The sequence below is a fragment of the Camelus ferus genome, chromosome 5, assembly GCF_009834535.1.
Source record: "Camelus ferus isolate YT-003-E chromosome 5, BCGSAC_Cfer_1.0, whole genome shotgun sequence".
Taxonomy (NCBI): domain Eukaryota; kingdom Metazoa; phylum Chordata; class Mammalia; order Artiodactyla; family Camelidae; genus Camelus; species Camelus ferus.
In genome coordinates this window covers 72,078,327-72,095,005 of record NC_045700.1, presented here as the reverse complement: position 1 = coordinate 72,095,005, position 16,679 = coordinate 72,078,327, and the positions used below count along the sequence as shown (strand labels likewise).

At 37.3% G+C, this 16,679-nt stretch overlaps 1 protein-coding gene across 4 annotated transcripts in view; it reads right to left on the bottom strand.

Annotated features, from left to right (window-relative positions):
• SATB2 (SATB homeobox 2) overlaps positions 1–16,679 on the bottom strand; it is a 179,764-nt gene that overhangs the window by 70,149 nt on the left and 92,936 nt on the right. For all 4 annotated transcript variants that reach the window (XM_032480114.1, XM_032480113.1, XM_032480116.1 and 1 more), the window contains one exon: positions 3,159–3,631. In XM_032480114.1, the coding sequence (XP_032336005.1) occupies positions 3,159–3,631 (473 nt within the window). The remainder of the gene's footprint in view (positions 1–3,158; positions 3,632–16,679) is intronic.

The following is a 16,679-nucleotide window of genomic DNA, read 5'->3' as shown; positions in this document are numbered from 1 at the left end:
CCTCTTGTCCAGCCTCATTGTGAGTCTTATCTCATGCTTCATGCTACTTGGATAAAATGTATGCTTTACTTGAGTCTAAAATCCGAAGTAATACAACCATACTTTCAATTTTATCCTTATCCAAAGGAGCTGTATAAATAACCAGCAATAAAATGTTGGCCAGCCTTGAAATGCCTGTTCATGCACATGAATGAGAGATGAAAGAACACATACACACACACACACACACACACACACACACACACACACAACTGCAAAACAGACTAAAAGATGCATCCTTCCACTTTGTTTTACGATAGTATGTAACAGACTTGCTCCAAAGGACCGGAGCTTTTCATAACCCTAGTCCAGATAACTGTGGACACAAAAAGGCTGCCTGAGGACTCTGAGTCACAAGAAAAAGTGGTGGAGTGATGTTTGGAACATGTGCAGACCTCTGCGAACCTCCAAACTCATTTCCAAATGATGTAAATAGACCCTGTCAATAATAGAATGCATAAATTAGTTAAGAGTCAAGGGAGCAAGAGATTCCATCCCTCTTGGTCTCCTGCCATACCTGATCTGTCAGCACCAAACCTCAGACAACCCCGCTGTGTTTCTTCCCTGCTCCTACTCCGGCAGCTCCAGTGTGGCCGAAGACAGTTACCAAACCACAGTGGTTGGTTCCATCACTAGTTCATGCTATTTGACTTTAGCTGAGGCCCCAAACTGCCTCACAAATTCTTCTGTCTCAAACTGACTCCCTATCACTTTCAAACTGTCAACCCACTTCTGACCCTCCTTTCAACACCAAGTTTTAGAAAGAGTAATTTGCAGCCACTGTTCCTGTATTCTCATCAGTTAATCACTCCTTAACTCCTAAATTCGGGCTCCTGCCTTCACCACTCTAATGAAATTATACCCTGAAGTTTGCCAAAGGTCTCTCCCAACAATCGCCAAATTTCATAACATGGTTCTATGCTTCCCCTTCCCAGACGTCTTAGCCTCCCACACATGGACAAGTCTCCTCCGGAAACTCTCCACCCTGTCCTCTATCCTCTGGCCAGCATCGCCCTCTTCTTCTACCTCCACCTGCCCCCATCTCTCCTGGGACTCCTCTGTCTCTTTTCCCGGTGAGAGTAGTCGTGGTGGTTTCGCCCCTCATTCCCCTGTCTCTTTAAATCCCAGGCTCTGTGAATAAATGCCTGATCTCTTCCCCAACCGTGACAACTCTTCTTAGCATTAACTCTTACTTTCAATGACTGCTGCACATCTTCACTTAAGAAGTCTGCTAGTTCTTCAAAGTCAAAATAGCCCGATCCAAAATAATCACTTTAAGCTTCCTCCAACCATCGAGTTATCTTTACTAGAGGTGGTTGCACTTTCTGTCGACTGTACTCTCATGAGGCTTTTTGACTGTAATCTCCACTCCATTGCCACCAGTCTTGTTCAAAACCTCTACACATTTCAGCTGGACACTTAAGGCAGCCTCCTAAATGTTATTCCTACCCTCTTGCTATCATCAAGGGGAGGAAAATCTTCCTAAGATCCAATTCTGATTATTGGATCATAGCATATCCCTGCAAAAAAACTTCAGTGGATTCCAGTGCCTATTAAATAGAGTTCTTAAGTTCTTGGCATGGCCCTAAGACCTATTCTGATCTGTTCCCACTCCACCTTCAAGTTTTATCACTAGCTTTGCTCTCAACTACCAACTATTTCTGTATTTTTCTGACTCAACTTTTCTTATGATTTTTTCAACCTAAAATTCCCTTCTTCTCCATCTCTGCCTGTTTAGTTTTATTTATCCTTCAAAGTATAACTGCCCAGTAACCTCATATTCAAGTCAGTGGTTTACATATGGACTCACCCATGATCCTTCTCATCTTTGCATCTGCACAGAGCTTGGCTTCTTGCCTTACATTTAGTAGGATGGCTAAACTTAAACCCACTGTCCTCTGAAGACTTACCATACTCATTCTTCTGTAGGTATTCCTGACCCCCAAATCCTCATGAATGCCCACTACAATCATTGCTTACTTCATCCTACGTTATTCACCTTACTTCACATTTTACTTAGTTATCTGGGTACACATTTTTTCTCACTACTACATTGTTAGCTCCTTAAGTTTAGGTACTTTTACTTGTTTATCACTCATACAGTCGGCCCTCTGTATCTGTGGATTCTGCATCCACAGATAGAGAGGATTCACTGTACTGTGCCATTTTGTGTAAGGGATTTGGACACCTGCACGTGGATTTTGGTATTTGCACCTGTGGATTTTGGTATTAGCGGGGTCCTGGAACCAATCTCTCGTGGATACCAAGGGATGACTGTGTAAGAGCTAGATTAGTGGTTCTCAGAGTCTGGCCCTAGACCAGCAGCACCAAATCACCTGGGATCTGGTCAGACATGCAAGTTTCTGTGTCCCATCCTAGACCTAGTGAATCAGAAGCTCTGGGACTAGGCCCAGCAATCTGTGTTTTAACAGCCTTCCAGGTAATTCTGATGCACACTGATGTTTAAGCACTGGTAGCAAAGAACTTCTTATTTATAAGCAGCCTTCAATAGATTAAGACATACATAAATAAACTGTTTACCTTTTTATCATTTAATATTATACTGACATATAATTCTCTTGAGTGTAACAATGAGTAAACTATGTATTACCACTATCAATATCTTAAATCTAACTTGTATATTTTGAAGGGTTTATTAAAAATTACAGAAATGATGTATAGTGCTACTCTTTTCATAAAGTTAAAAAACAAGGTAAATGATAAATTGGGCATGAATAGTTTTAGTGCTACTTAAAAAGGAAAACAAGAATGATAACCACAAAATTCAAGATCAGGGTTACATCTGGGGGAAAGCAGATGGAGAAGATGCTGAGAGGAAGAACATATAAACAGACCCAAGTTATTGGTAACATTTTGGGTCCTGTGTTGGGTGGTGGGTTCACAGACGTTCATTACAGTACTGAAACTGATTAATTACAGCCAAGCATGATCAATGGTGACAGTATTTCATGAACTAAGGGTTATTAATTAATCTAATAAAATGTGTCCTGAGATCCATAAAATGTGTTTAAAGAGATAAAAAAGAACTAAGATCTGTCACAAATCTGTCCCTAGTATTATTCTTAACCACTAGTTAGGATGTTCAACGTTAACTGTACCTGTGTGCGGTTGAAAGCCACTCTTGCAAAGACAGCTTGGGACACACTAGCCCTCTTCAGCTCATCTCTGACTTGCTGGTAGATATCTGGAGACACTTCCACAGAGGAGTTGGTGGGCTCCGGCTTGACTGCTCTGGGAATGGGTGGATGGTTCAGGAACTGCTGGTTGATGGCTTGAGGATGCTGGTGGGCCAGGAGCCGGCTAACGGCAATCTGTTGGTTTATCAGATGGGCCATGGCTATTTGTTGCCTGACAAGCTGCGGACTGAGTTGGGGAGAAAGAAGACCAGGGCTCATGATGGGCTGTAACGCGGGCACTTGGTTTCGGATTGGAGTACTGTGGTGGATTTGGCTATGAGGAGATTGTTCGTTGGATTTCCCCAGGGATGCCAGCTGGTTCATATTTGGTAAATGCATTGGACGCTGGCCCAGAACACAATAGTCTGAAAGGTTTTCTCGTTCCACTCTTTCCACTGTTAAGAGATGAAAACAAGAATTCATCATTATTATCACCTGTATAATTTATTGCCGATATATGTAGCACCAAATTATATTTTTGGTATTTTAACGACATAGACTATTTTCATACAAAGCTGGAAGTCCCAGAGCAAGCGTGAGTTACTTTACTCTGTAAAATGTTACAATAATAGATTTTTCCATAGGTAATACAAATGTAAAAATATTTACCACTTCAATCTTCTTAAATTTCTAAGATTAGGCATTTTATTGAATAGCCAAGACAGAAACCACTAACCATTACAAATTCCAAATCTTCTCATATTCCCAAGCTCAATCATCTCCCTCATCACCCTCTGTGATAAAAACACCAGCTGTTTTCATCTTCTACAGTTTGTGGTTAATGGTGTAGTTCATGGTTATCAGGAAATGACAAGGACAATATCTCCTGCCAAAGTACCAGCTACCTCCTAATAAAAATTCCACATAAATACTATTACTCGACTATGGAAACATTTATGGAAAACGACTACCACAGAGTATATTCTTTTATCTTCTCATTCGCTATCTTTTTTATAGAAATATTTCTTTAAGAAATGGATATTTTAATGATTGTGACACGGATTAGGGTAAGAAAAAAGTCTCACAAAATGAACAACCTCACCTTGATTTGCCATTAAATAAGATTCTCCCCTTCTCCAGTGTCTACCTTATTATGCTTTGCTGCACTTTAGTAAAAATTTAAGAAATAATTGAAAGGGAGGGGGAAAAAAGTATCATTTATGTTCAAATATGAAGCAGATTTTTTTCTTTCTTCAAGATTATTTCTCAGGAATGAGTCACGTCACAGTCAAATCCTTACCTAATTCCTGTATTACTTTATTATGTAAAACAAGTTTGTCTGGGGAAAACACATTAGGCTGAAACAACCTCGACTCTTACTAGCTTTAAATGCTTGTAGATATAAAAATCATTTTTTAAAGCAAAAACTTCAGACAGATTTAGTCATTTTTTTCTAACAGTTGCAAATGTTGAATATGATTATGCAAAAGCCTATTAATATAACTTTAAAGAACACTTCTCTGGGTGATTACATGATGGGGAACAAAAAAGTATCCACCTATAAGACAATTTTGTAAAATAACCGCTCCCCTCCCCCACCATACACTAATAATGCTTGTAAATTGGCATATGGTTTACAGTAACAGAATCATATTTGATCAAAAAAGTACTGAGTCTCAAAAAAATTTAGGCAGAAATGATGTGTTCTGAAAAACTGGGTAAGATAATTCAAAACAGGGGATTTAGTGATGACAAAGTCCTTAGTACCAAATCACACATGAAGAATTTTAATAAAATCAGTCAATGAACTGTAAAGATGGGGAAGTGATATTTCTAAATAGTTTATGTAATATGTGATTAATACACATGTGAAGGAAATGAATATATTAACAATGTAAATAGATATCTAATTGTTTTATCTGTATGTCTGAAGGTTTTATATATTTAAAACTTCTCATTGTAAAAATAGATCAACATCCATATCTTGGAATCACCATATATTCAGACATAGACAGTATTTTTTTATTGATTTTTAAAAAAACTAAATGATTGCTTAACTTTCCTATGAACCCTTAACTAAGTCAAAAGTTTACCTCAAACTTTTTAAGAGCTCAGTTTCTAACTTAATCCTTTCAGTGTAATTCATACAGTTTATATTCACCTTTCCTTCATAAGGGTCAAGGTGAACAAATTATTTTCACCTTATCCTCTAAAGGCAAACATTTTTCAGTCATTGTAATAATTAAACTTCACAGTACACAATCTTAAAACCAAACCAAGTAAATGGTTAAGAGTCTTCGAACAAGGCAATCTAACACAGTTTCCACAGAACAGATGTTACTATGATAATTTCCTTACTGAAAAAAGAGGTAGAGACCACAGACTCCTTCCAGAGTAAAGGTGTACTTTATAGGAAGAAATATTTGCACTCAGGTATACATTTGACTCACTTTTGTTTGTTTGTTTGTTTGCTTTTTTCCAGCCAAAATAAAGGCACATTCAAATATCAAATTATGTTTTCAGGTACTTAAGAAGCAGATGTTTTATTCATTTCTTCTTCTACTCAAAAAACAGAGAAACATCCTCTGAAAGCTTGCATTCTTTGACCAAAAGTTAATTTTCCCAAAGGTCATTATTTTCATTTTTCAGTGATTTAATTACATTTGAGTGAGTTACTTTCTTAAGATATATCTAAATCACATCATTAATTAAAAAAAAAAACACAAGCAAACAAATGTCAGAGCTCCATGAAACCTACATGAAATTGTTGCAATAAGAACTGGAATAAAGTCAATCTATATTCCTTTAAGATTATACATAATAATTCTCCCTTTTCTTATGAGTTTCCATATCCTTATAATTCCATACAGAACAGTGAGTGAGGAAGCATCCTTAGAGACGTATAGTAACACCACAGTGCTCACTCATCAGTCAGCCGTGATGAGGGAATTGCAAACACAAATGTCTACACACCCAGGCAGAGAACAACAGCCAGAGAGGCCAGCCACAGAGATACCAGGGGAAGGCAGAGAAGGCCTGCCCAGTCCAAAGAAAGCAGCCACTCCCATGACTCTGCCAGCTGTCTTTCTCACATTGTCATTTCTTTAGATTTTTTTTCCAAAAAAATGAAAAATCTGGATTTTTACAATATAGCCCCTAATTTTTAACCTAATTCCATTTTCAAAACACAACTAAAGCCAAACGAAACATTTATGAAAACTAGATCCTGCCCATTCATGGGCTACCGATGTTAAAATTTTGCCTATAAGACTAAAGACACCTCCTATGTTGTTAAAGAAAAAAAAAAATCAATGATCTTTGTTAAAGATGGTAAGGCAGATCTTATTCAGGACCATTGCAATAGATACAAGGATTTCACAGTGAGGGAGAGAAAATGGACCCAACTCCAAAGACAGCATGGGCAAGCGGGAATTTATAGTCAAGGAGCAGGGTGGAGGTCAGGGGGTGGAAAATTACTAAGAGGAAACTTCAGCAGTAAGGGGGATTCTAGCGAAACCGACCCAGCAGGATTCTTTGCTGAATACAGGCCAGGGTGATCAGACATCACCTGGGGGACGGTGGAGAATGAGGAATTGATGAGAATGAGATAGCGAGGGTGATCAGATATCAAGGCTGAGGGGTTCTGGTTAAACTGACTTAGCAGGGCCCTTGTAAAACTGGACTTTACAAAGACGTGCACAGATGGGCTTAGGAGAAGGTTCAGGAGCCTGCCTAAAGTTTGGTCAAGCAAAGAATCTTTGTCAATGTTTTCCAGTCCTGGACAGCTCCATCAATAGAAGCCAAGTTTTTTACTTCCAGTAATATAGAAAAAAAAAATCATCATCCCAACTTCAAGAGTGCCTAAAAATCAAATGCTTATCAACAGAATGAATCTCTACTGACCAAGGCAATGCATGGTTTCAGGAATGGTTTGCACAGATTTTGCCAAATGTGAAAAACTTCTTCAATTTTTTTCTGCTGCCATTCATATACAAAAAATATCAGAATAATATTTTAGCCTCTTTTGTCACAGCAGGTGAAATACACATGCTCAAAACAAACAAACAAACAAAAACAAAACTCAGAGGGGCACCACAATGTACCAGACTCAATATGAAAACTGAGCTTGGGCGTTCATTCTTTCTTTTTCCTTTTCTTTCCGGCTTGCCTTCCTTCTTCCTCCCCTCCCCCTTCCTCCCTTTTTCTTTCTTTTTAAATTACTTGAAAACAATCACAGGGACTGAAATGCAGAGCTAACAGTAGTGTGTGATTTTGTGTTTTGCTTCTTCACTCTAATAGAAAATATCACGTTAAGTCTATCCTAAACTAAACCAAAACCAAAGGTAACACCCTGGCTCTGAGGGCCCATCTTATCTCTGCAATACTCAGCCACAGATCAGAAATCCTAAGAAACCTGAAGGATAAAAGGCAGTAGGCCTCTGATGAAAGCAAGGTTCACATTCACAACAGAAAATATGCTCAATAAAGCCAAAGTGCTTACTTAGTAAAGAGACATTAAAAATACATCTGCTTGTGTATGTTCATCCTCAGCTAAAAAAAAAAAGTACCACTCTGGTAAATAAAAATAATGACTATGCATATGTGTGGAGAGGGGGTATATGGGAAAATTCTGTACCTTCCTGTCATTTTTATTTTGTAAATCTGAAACTGCTCAAAAAAAAAAAGTCTTAAAAACAGGAAAACTCAGGGTAGACATTTTTGGCAAAACTTTGGTTTCGGTTATATACATATATGTGTGTGTTTGTTGGATTGTGATGATGTAAAATGTACTTTTTTAGGTAAAAAAAATTTGTTAGCCACTGTAGTTAAGTTACACTGGCAAATAAAAGCAAAAATTAACCTCAACAACAACAACAACAACAACAACAACAACAAAACAGCTTCCAGGGCTTTATATCAAAGCTGCAATTTAACTCACAATGGATTTGATTCTACTGCTGCCAAAGTCCTACCGGTAATCTGGGGAGTGGGAAGTGCCTGAGAAAGAATGCTGTCCCCAGCTTCAAGTACAAGGCCCCTAACAGAAGGTGGCTGAGGCAAACGAGACTGAAGCATTTCTACGTCTAGTAGCTGAGCAGCTTTCTTTGCTATTTCAGCCTCTGGAGAAGGGTCCCAGTCCTGGGGCCTTGTGGGTGAACAGTTCACATCTGGAGTCTGCTCAGGTTTCTGAGAAACTCACAGATTCAGAAGGATCTTGCCAATTCTTCTGAGCTTTCTGAGATTGAGTGAAAATTGCAAAGAATGGAAAACCATTCTCTAACTACACCCCCCCACCACTGAGCTTCTGGGGTTCTAAGTAACTCCAAAGTAGAAGAGGACTTTGGAGCCCTGTATTAAATCCTAGGGGCTCCTGAAGCCTTCCCAAGTTCCCAGAGTTGATGTTCTAACCAACAGCACCCTGTGACTTCAGTTATTCAATGCCCCAAACTGCTGGCAGGGTGTTCACAGACAAGAGAGTTACACTCCTCTCCAGGGATTTATCTGCATTACAGTGAAAAGATATTTGGTTCAAAAATCTCATTTTATTTCATGCAACTGTATAGTACATCCAGTAAGTATTTATTTTAATAATCACAAATCCCTGATATAGACATATATTATTTAAGGTGGTTGCAAGAACATTTTCAATACTCAAAATATTATATGTATGTAATATATATGTATAAAATATATATGTGTGTATATATACATAAAAATCTTGTCTTATGTTCCTATCTGGCACGTAATTTTTTATTGTAATTTCTTTATTGCAATTTTGGGTAAGTATCTTTTCAGCTGTTGGGAAAGATGTATGGTGTAATAGTTAAAAAGCAGAGACTTCTAAGCCAGACTGCCAGAGTTTAAATCCCAGCTCCACCACTTGGTAGATGTGTGACCTTTAAGGTTCCTTAACTTTCCTCGTATATTTAATGTGGGTTAATAATTATGCCTACTCTGAAGGATTATTGTGCGGATTAAATGAGTTAATCTATGTTAACACTTAAAACAGTACTTGGCACTATGCAACGTTTAACATTACTAGTATATGCACCTCGTGTGTGTGTGTGTGTGTGCTGACATGGAGGGATGGATGTACACAGGTCTGTGCTGTGTCAGAGATACTCAAAGTATGGTCCCTTGAACCATCAATATCCGTATTGCCTAGAAGGCTGTTAGAAATACAAATTTGGGATCTCTTCAAGTTCTAATGTATACTGAAGTTTCAAAGATTCTCATGTACATAAGTTTGAGAATGAATGCCTGTATCCTTTTTGCTTTTATTTATTGTCTTTTGAGACTATACCAGATACTTACGGCTGCCAGGTGATTTTTTATGCATGTTAAAGTTGGAGAATCACTGTTCTATATTGTCTTCACTTTTATATTCTTGTCTTTTGAGATTATACCAGACATTTATAACTGTCTTATTCCTTTTTTTTTCTAATCCCTAATGACATTAAGGAATCAATCTTACTGAATGTTCACTATGTTATAAATATATCTAAGCATTTATAAATTTTTTTCTCTATGATATATCTTTAGTTTCTGTTGTTGATTATGTTATATTGAAGAAGCATCGATTGGACTTGGTATTAGAAAACTGTATTTAAATCCATATTCTAACTCCAACTAGCTGCAGGGCCTCCTTGAGCAAGCTGTAAATTCTCTGGGTCTCAGTCTTGCCATAGGGAAAATATTATTATCTTAGAATTGCAAGAGTAAATAAAATGATCAGTAGTTATGTGAAAGATCTTTGTTAAAGTGCTACTGGAAATTTCAGAAAATGACTGTGTAATTATGATTAACAGATTAAGCTTGCCATTTCAAAATTTCCTGATTGGGACATTCTGACCAGTGTCTGCTATTTTCCAAAGGTCATCTAAAGAATTGCAACCCTTCCTTTGGTTCAAGTAACTATGCCATATTGCAACATATTACTTCTTAAAATAAATCCCTACAGTTTAAAAGAATTCATTGTTAATTTAAAATCACATGCTTCATGGTATACGCAGGCATATGTTGTATTCAGCTTCTCAATATTTTGACCCTCGAATCAGGAGACAGAGAACAGATGAGAAATAAAATGACATAATCTCACAACTCTTTAAATTTATAGGAATGCTACACAAATATAGCTTTAAGTTTCAAAAATTATTATGAATTTAAAATATAGAAAGAAAACTTAAGGAATAAAATATGCTTTAAATGTATACATGTTACATTTACATTAACCAAAAGAAAGAAGAAAAGTGTCCTCCTATAGTATTTTTTTAATTAAAATAGTTGATTTACAATATTGTGTTAGTTTCAGGTGTACAGCAAATTGATTCAGTTACACATATATATGTATATATCTACATTCTTTTTTTTTCTGATTCTTTTTCATTATAGTTTTTATAAGATATTGATATAGTTCCCTGAGCTATATAGTAAATCCTTGTTGTTTATCCCACAGTATTTTTAAAAAGCAAATGTTTAATGGCTGTTTTTATTTCCCAGGGAGTGAGTAGGCATCAAAAACGTTCTAACTAAAAGAAACACACATGTTTTTCTTCTTTAGCTTAGTGCTTCTCTGTTAGATTTCATTATTTTTATTACATCTATTTGCTATATATGCTGCGTAAATTAAACCCAGTAAAATTTCAATATTCCAACTAATATACTCCAGTGACTAAGTGCCCCAAAGTATACTTTCTAAAGAGAATTTATGAGCAAGAGGTGAAGCATCTGATTGGTAGAGATGTCTGCCAATCAAAGCAAGATGGTAAAGGATAGGTGGAAAGAAGAGCAAACTGGGACTTTTAAAGCCTGAGTGCCAACTAACTACCTGGGAGATCTTGAGATTATCTGTAAAATGAGGACAATCACCTGTCAACTGGTTTTAAAGCAACCTTCCAAGTTACTTACCTAATCGCATTTTAAAGAGTTGTGTTGCTAGGATTTTAAAAACAATTCCCTTTCTCAGAATACCTGCTTCTGCTTTTTGACTCTTTGGCAAAAATTTAAGACTTTCCTAAGACATCTCTCCTTGTGGAACCCCTATTGCAACAAGAATAATGGTAGTTTATACAGTGGCAATGGCAGCAGTTGTAGTGTGGTTCTTGCACGTTGGTCTGTCAATACTGCTTAAAAGACTGATCATTTTTTCCAGAATTATGAACTTAGCGTTTCAATGTAAACCTTAACACAACTGCCCTTGTGAAATAAGCCCTGAGGTTTACCCATAGTTATAATGAGTGGAAAGCAATGAACTAGGTAAAAGGCATTGTGCTTAAAAATTTCTGGAATTTTTGGCCTATGGATTTTTTCCTTAAACCATTAAGATGCTTATGCAAATGTAAACAGATTAGCATGAATGAGTGTTAATGGATTCTTTAATAAGATACCACTCTAGTATTCCCCAGAACTAATCCCGGAAACCCTGGATAGTAGAATATAAGCCAAATAAAAAATAAAATAAAATAAAAAGATAGTGTATTTCTCTGTGACTCCTTCAGCCTCAGAAAATACTCTGGAAGTGATTCATTCTACAAAGGTAAGACGTAGGCTGTCCATTTGGCACTCTTGGTAGAAAAGTTCCCAATGAAACAGATCATTTTGAATGGGTACCCAAACCTTTGAGCATAGGAAGAAGATATTCTTGAGCATTTAATTGCTTTGAACTTCCAAAGCTCCACCCCAAGGTCCTTGCTCCTCCAACCCTAACCCCAAAATCTTGGGTCCCAATTTTAAGGATAATGACCCTTTCTAATACCAGAGAAGTCAGATGACTTGATCGAGGTGGAATAGCAGTCCAAAGGTAGACAAATATTTAGGAAAATTCGAACTGATTAGGGCTACTGGCTCTAGCCTCATAAGCATAATAAACAAATCACAGGGCCAGTGAAAATGAGCATTTTTTTCTCTTCTGTGTAACTCAAAGCTAAGTTCTCAGGACTTAAATGTTTCACAAGAACTTCTACTATATTTACTTTAGAGAAAAGTGTTTTTATTTTAAGCGTAGAAATTTTCATACTTTTCTTGCTAATACATCTCTTAAAATGTGTTAGCGTTGCAGGTAACAACAAGCCTTCTACCATTTATGTAGTAGCTGAGGCACTGGGCCAAACCGTGTATATATCACTGCCATTCAATTCTCACACAACGATTGTGTGGCATAGATATTAGCATGCTCACTTTATTGAAGAAGCTGAAGCTCAGGAAAAAAACCCAAAAAATCAATGTCACAAACCTATTAAAGGAAGTAACAGAATTCAAACCTGTCTTTAGGGCCTTAAAACCTTTGTTCCACTGCTTATGCTGAACTGCGCAGCTTGGGGAATGTGGTTGTTAATGATTTTAGTGTTTAGAGCCAGAACGAATCAGCTTTCCCACAGGTGAGTCCTGGTTTCTATTTTATGTGTGTGTGCACATGTGGTACGGATGTGCACAGGTGATGTGCTGTGTGCACATGTGTGCACATGTGGTACGGACGTGCACAGGTGATGTGCTGTGTGGAGGAGTTATCTGAGCAGTGACAGCTCAACCTGGTTCCTCCAGTCAAGGCCCTGTCAACCTTCCTGATGTGACAGACTGCAGAAGCTGGTCAGTTCTTAAAAGTGAAGAAATGACTGATTCCTCAACAATTGAACGAGTTAATCTCTGAAACAGATTATTCACTTTGGCTGTTTTTATTGTTTTAATTTGTATGCTAAATATTTATTAATCACCTATCACGTACCAGGAATGAGGCCAGCCCTACAGAGACTGTACTGAATAATACTAGCTTGAAAGAACTCCACCTATAGTTTTGCTTCAGACAATTTAACTGTTTGATATACACAGATGGGCCTGTAACATCCACCTATGATTTTCAATGCATTTCTACTTGATGATAAAACGTAGCTCCCTTTAATCCCTATTTTGTTGTGTATTAGCAGTTCATTCCAGTCATCTGGAACACAAATTCACACTCACTATATTTTTATGAATCCTCCCATTCTTTTATTTTTCTTGCAGCCAAAAAGCTTTGTCCCCAAATGAGTGTCATCAGCGTGGATTCCCACCCAACTGATGGAAGACACGAATCACACAACTGAGAGCTTTTGTAAGTACCCTTTATAAACGCTTTAAAATATGAAGTGTTTCTTTGAAACAGGTAACCAACAAAAAATAAAATGGTGTGTGCACACTCACATAACACTAATAACCTGAAACTCTCAGGCAATCACGGTAAATCATATAAGACTGAACTACCATATGATATTGGCAACACACAATTTTGACCCACCAAAGTGGCAATTTCATATGATTCAACCTGATATTTATTTTGACTCCTCTCTCTGAACTGGGCTACATATTAACACTAAACACCCTACTGTTCACCCAAAGTCTTTCACTGAGCTAACTTCTTTTTACAATGTAAACATAACACTAATTTTCCTGACAAACCAGAACAGCATCCTGTCTGCCAATACTGAGCATGCCCAATCACTGAAAATACTTCTGATTTATTCTCTCCTGGTCAATAACTGTAGTTTTCCAAAGTCAGTTTGTTATATAAAAATCATTTTTCTGTTAACACAAATATAGACAGACATGATTTTAAGAGCTAAAGCCAATATTCCATATATACCAGATATAAATCCCACACCATTGGAAATTAAAAACAAAACTATAACCAGAAGAGTTCACTAAGTATAATTAAAGAAAATATTAGGAGTCTGAAAGGGCTGAAGGGCAAAAGGGGGAAAAAAAGCTAAGCGAAGTCTTTTAGGACTATGAAACCTAAAGATTTTTTTTTTCCTCTAAATTTGTTAAAGAGAATCTGTCTCTGGGTTGAGAACTTGCTTGCAAAGCCTCTGCCTAGAGCAAGATATTCAGAGCCAACTTGTTAACTCCTAATAAAACAAGGCTTGGAAGGAAAATGCTTCCAGCCCCATAAGCGAAGTATAGCAGCAGGCACTGTGATAATACCATACGATGTTTGTTTTTTTTTTTTAGGTATATTTTCCCTTATTATCAACTTCCTTTTTCCATCATATCAAGATCCACAAAAGCATATATATCTATCATAAAGCAACTTGAATCTGGACACCTTTGTTTTTTGACAATGAAAGCTCATAGGACCCATTATTTTCCACAGAAAACGTGAGCGTTATCCACCTTTACTGCATCTGAACATTATTGTCTCTTTTGGTTTCAAACAATGCCTTATCATAATTTTGATAACACTGATCATTTCAAATATTCCTATAATTTTCTATATAGGTTAAAACTACTTATATCTAATAATATCTTACTTTTTATTCTGTGTTTTAATCTAAAACTATAATTTCAGGGGTGAATTCAGACATGATTAAAAAAATCACATTTCAGAAACTTAATATTATTGTTCAAGAGCATGCTATGTGTATTAGTTCTTTAATTCAACCTATTAAAGAAAAGTGAATCAAGGAAACCACTCATAAATCATTCTTTTTCGTTGGCCATTCTTTCTGATTTCATAGGACTTAAATATTTGGGGTCATTATTTCAAGGAAAATACTCAATAAACTAGCTGGAAAAACTTCAAAGAGATGTTTTTCTTAGGCTGCATAAATGGTCTCTAATTTTTACTTAAGGAAGCTGTTACTGTCTCTTTTAGTGGAATTGACTAACAATTGCTAAATCTTTAGTTCAATAACTAATTAACAGAATAATTTTAACCGATTACTAAATTTGCTAAGGACATTTGTAATATGAATTAAACAAGCAAAGATTTTCTTTTTTCTCTCAGTTGAGACATCCAATAGCAGATAAGAAGATAAGATTAGTCACAATATAATATGAGCAAAAATAAAACTGTTCTAAGTACATATGTTCAAATAAGTTCATGTATATTAAATTCAATTTTATTAACATTTACTAAGTATCTACAATATTTGAAGTCCTTTGTTCATAGGGCCCTAAAGTGGATGAAGGAGGGCACAAAATAGACGAGTCCCACAGAAGCTCTTTCAAGGAATTGTTGATCTAGTAGGGAGATTATTCAAGAGTCAAAATTACTATGGAATATGCAATTTAAAAGGTGACAGCCTGAAAGGTGGAACTAGTTTGACTTGTGCTCCGGCTGATTCTAGATTTATGTTTATTTCCTTGGGAGTTTAGGAGTCCAAGGTCAGATAATCTCAAATTCTTGCAAAGGGTGAAATGAAAGCCTCACACCAGTCAGGCAAACAGCTAGTTAAACACTGTCTACCAGAGACAATTACCATGTTAGTCCTAGCAACTTACATAGTACTGGTATTTAAGAGCTTCAAGCACCTTACAAACATAAGGGCTGTTCAGCTTTTAACTTTGTAAATCCTCTGAGGAAAAACCAGTAATAGCTTTTATTTAATTGATTAAGGAACGAGAGAATTCTCTGATTTTAACCTACTGATTTCCCTCAAATAAGAGGGTGTCACCACAGTCATACCAGATTTTAAATAAATTCCCTGGTCCACCGACAAAAGCTCTCATTTTGAAACTCTAGATTCTTCATCAGGCACCACGGGGGTCTATCTTTGGTTTTGAGTTCTTAATTTTGTTTTTCGGCAAGACAAAGGGAAATCTGAAACTAAGAGAAATCTAAAGCACATGGTTAGAAACAGCTAAGAACTACGGACCTGAACCACAACCCTTAACTATGTCACCTGAGCTCAACTCCCCGCTTCTCTCACTGGTTCCCAAACATAGTTGGTCCAGAACCCACTTTAGGGGGTTTCCTCACCAAGCCCCATCCCAACCACTCTCTCCTTCACTGCTAGATAATCACGACATCCCAGCCCACCCCTACCACGGGGCATGAGTTGCCTCGTTCTTTGCCACTCACTCCACCTCCAAAACCCATCTCCTTTTCCATCTCCCTTCCTTTCCTCCAGGTTCTGAAGAAGACACAGCTATTTCTCTTTCTTTCACGGGCAAAGCATCATCTGTGCCTCAGGTTCCACCCCTTCCTAGTTTGTGAACTCTTGTTCATCACCCCTCTTCCTCTGCAGAGACTTCAGGTGGGATGGATGTATGTGTTAGACTTTAACTTAATGCTGCAGCCAGCGGTTTTTCTAGCCTTTCCTCCTAAGTCAGTATCTGCTACCCCCATTTCCTTGCCACTTTCCATCTCAGATGGACATAGTTGTCACGCTACAGGGAAATAGCTTCCTCCAATCATTCCTCCATTCATTCCTCCAAGTCATTATGGTCCCTTTTAGCCAAAGCTAAGAGCCTCCAGTCACCTCTTCTCCTCCTGTCACCCCTGATAACATTTCTCCACTGATAACCCATGTTCCTTTGGCTTCCATGAAACCTCACTTTCTACCTAATCATGTCGTCTTACCTATATCCCTCTTACCTCTCAAAGCTTTCAGCCCCCTCCTGTTCTCACTCTCTCCTTCAGAGACTCCTCCTTTAGTAGCATTTTAACTATTTCGTCCAAAAAATTGGCTCCACAATCTATTCTTCAGTCCCGTCTTTTGGTCAGCTGGCTCCGCATCTTGAATGGCC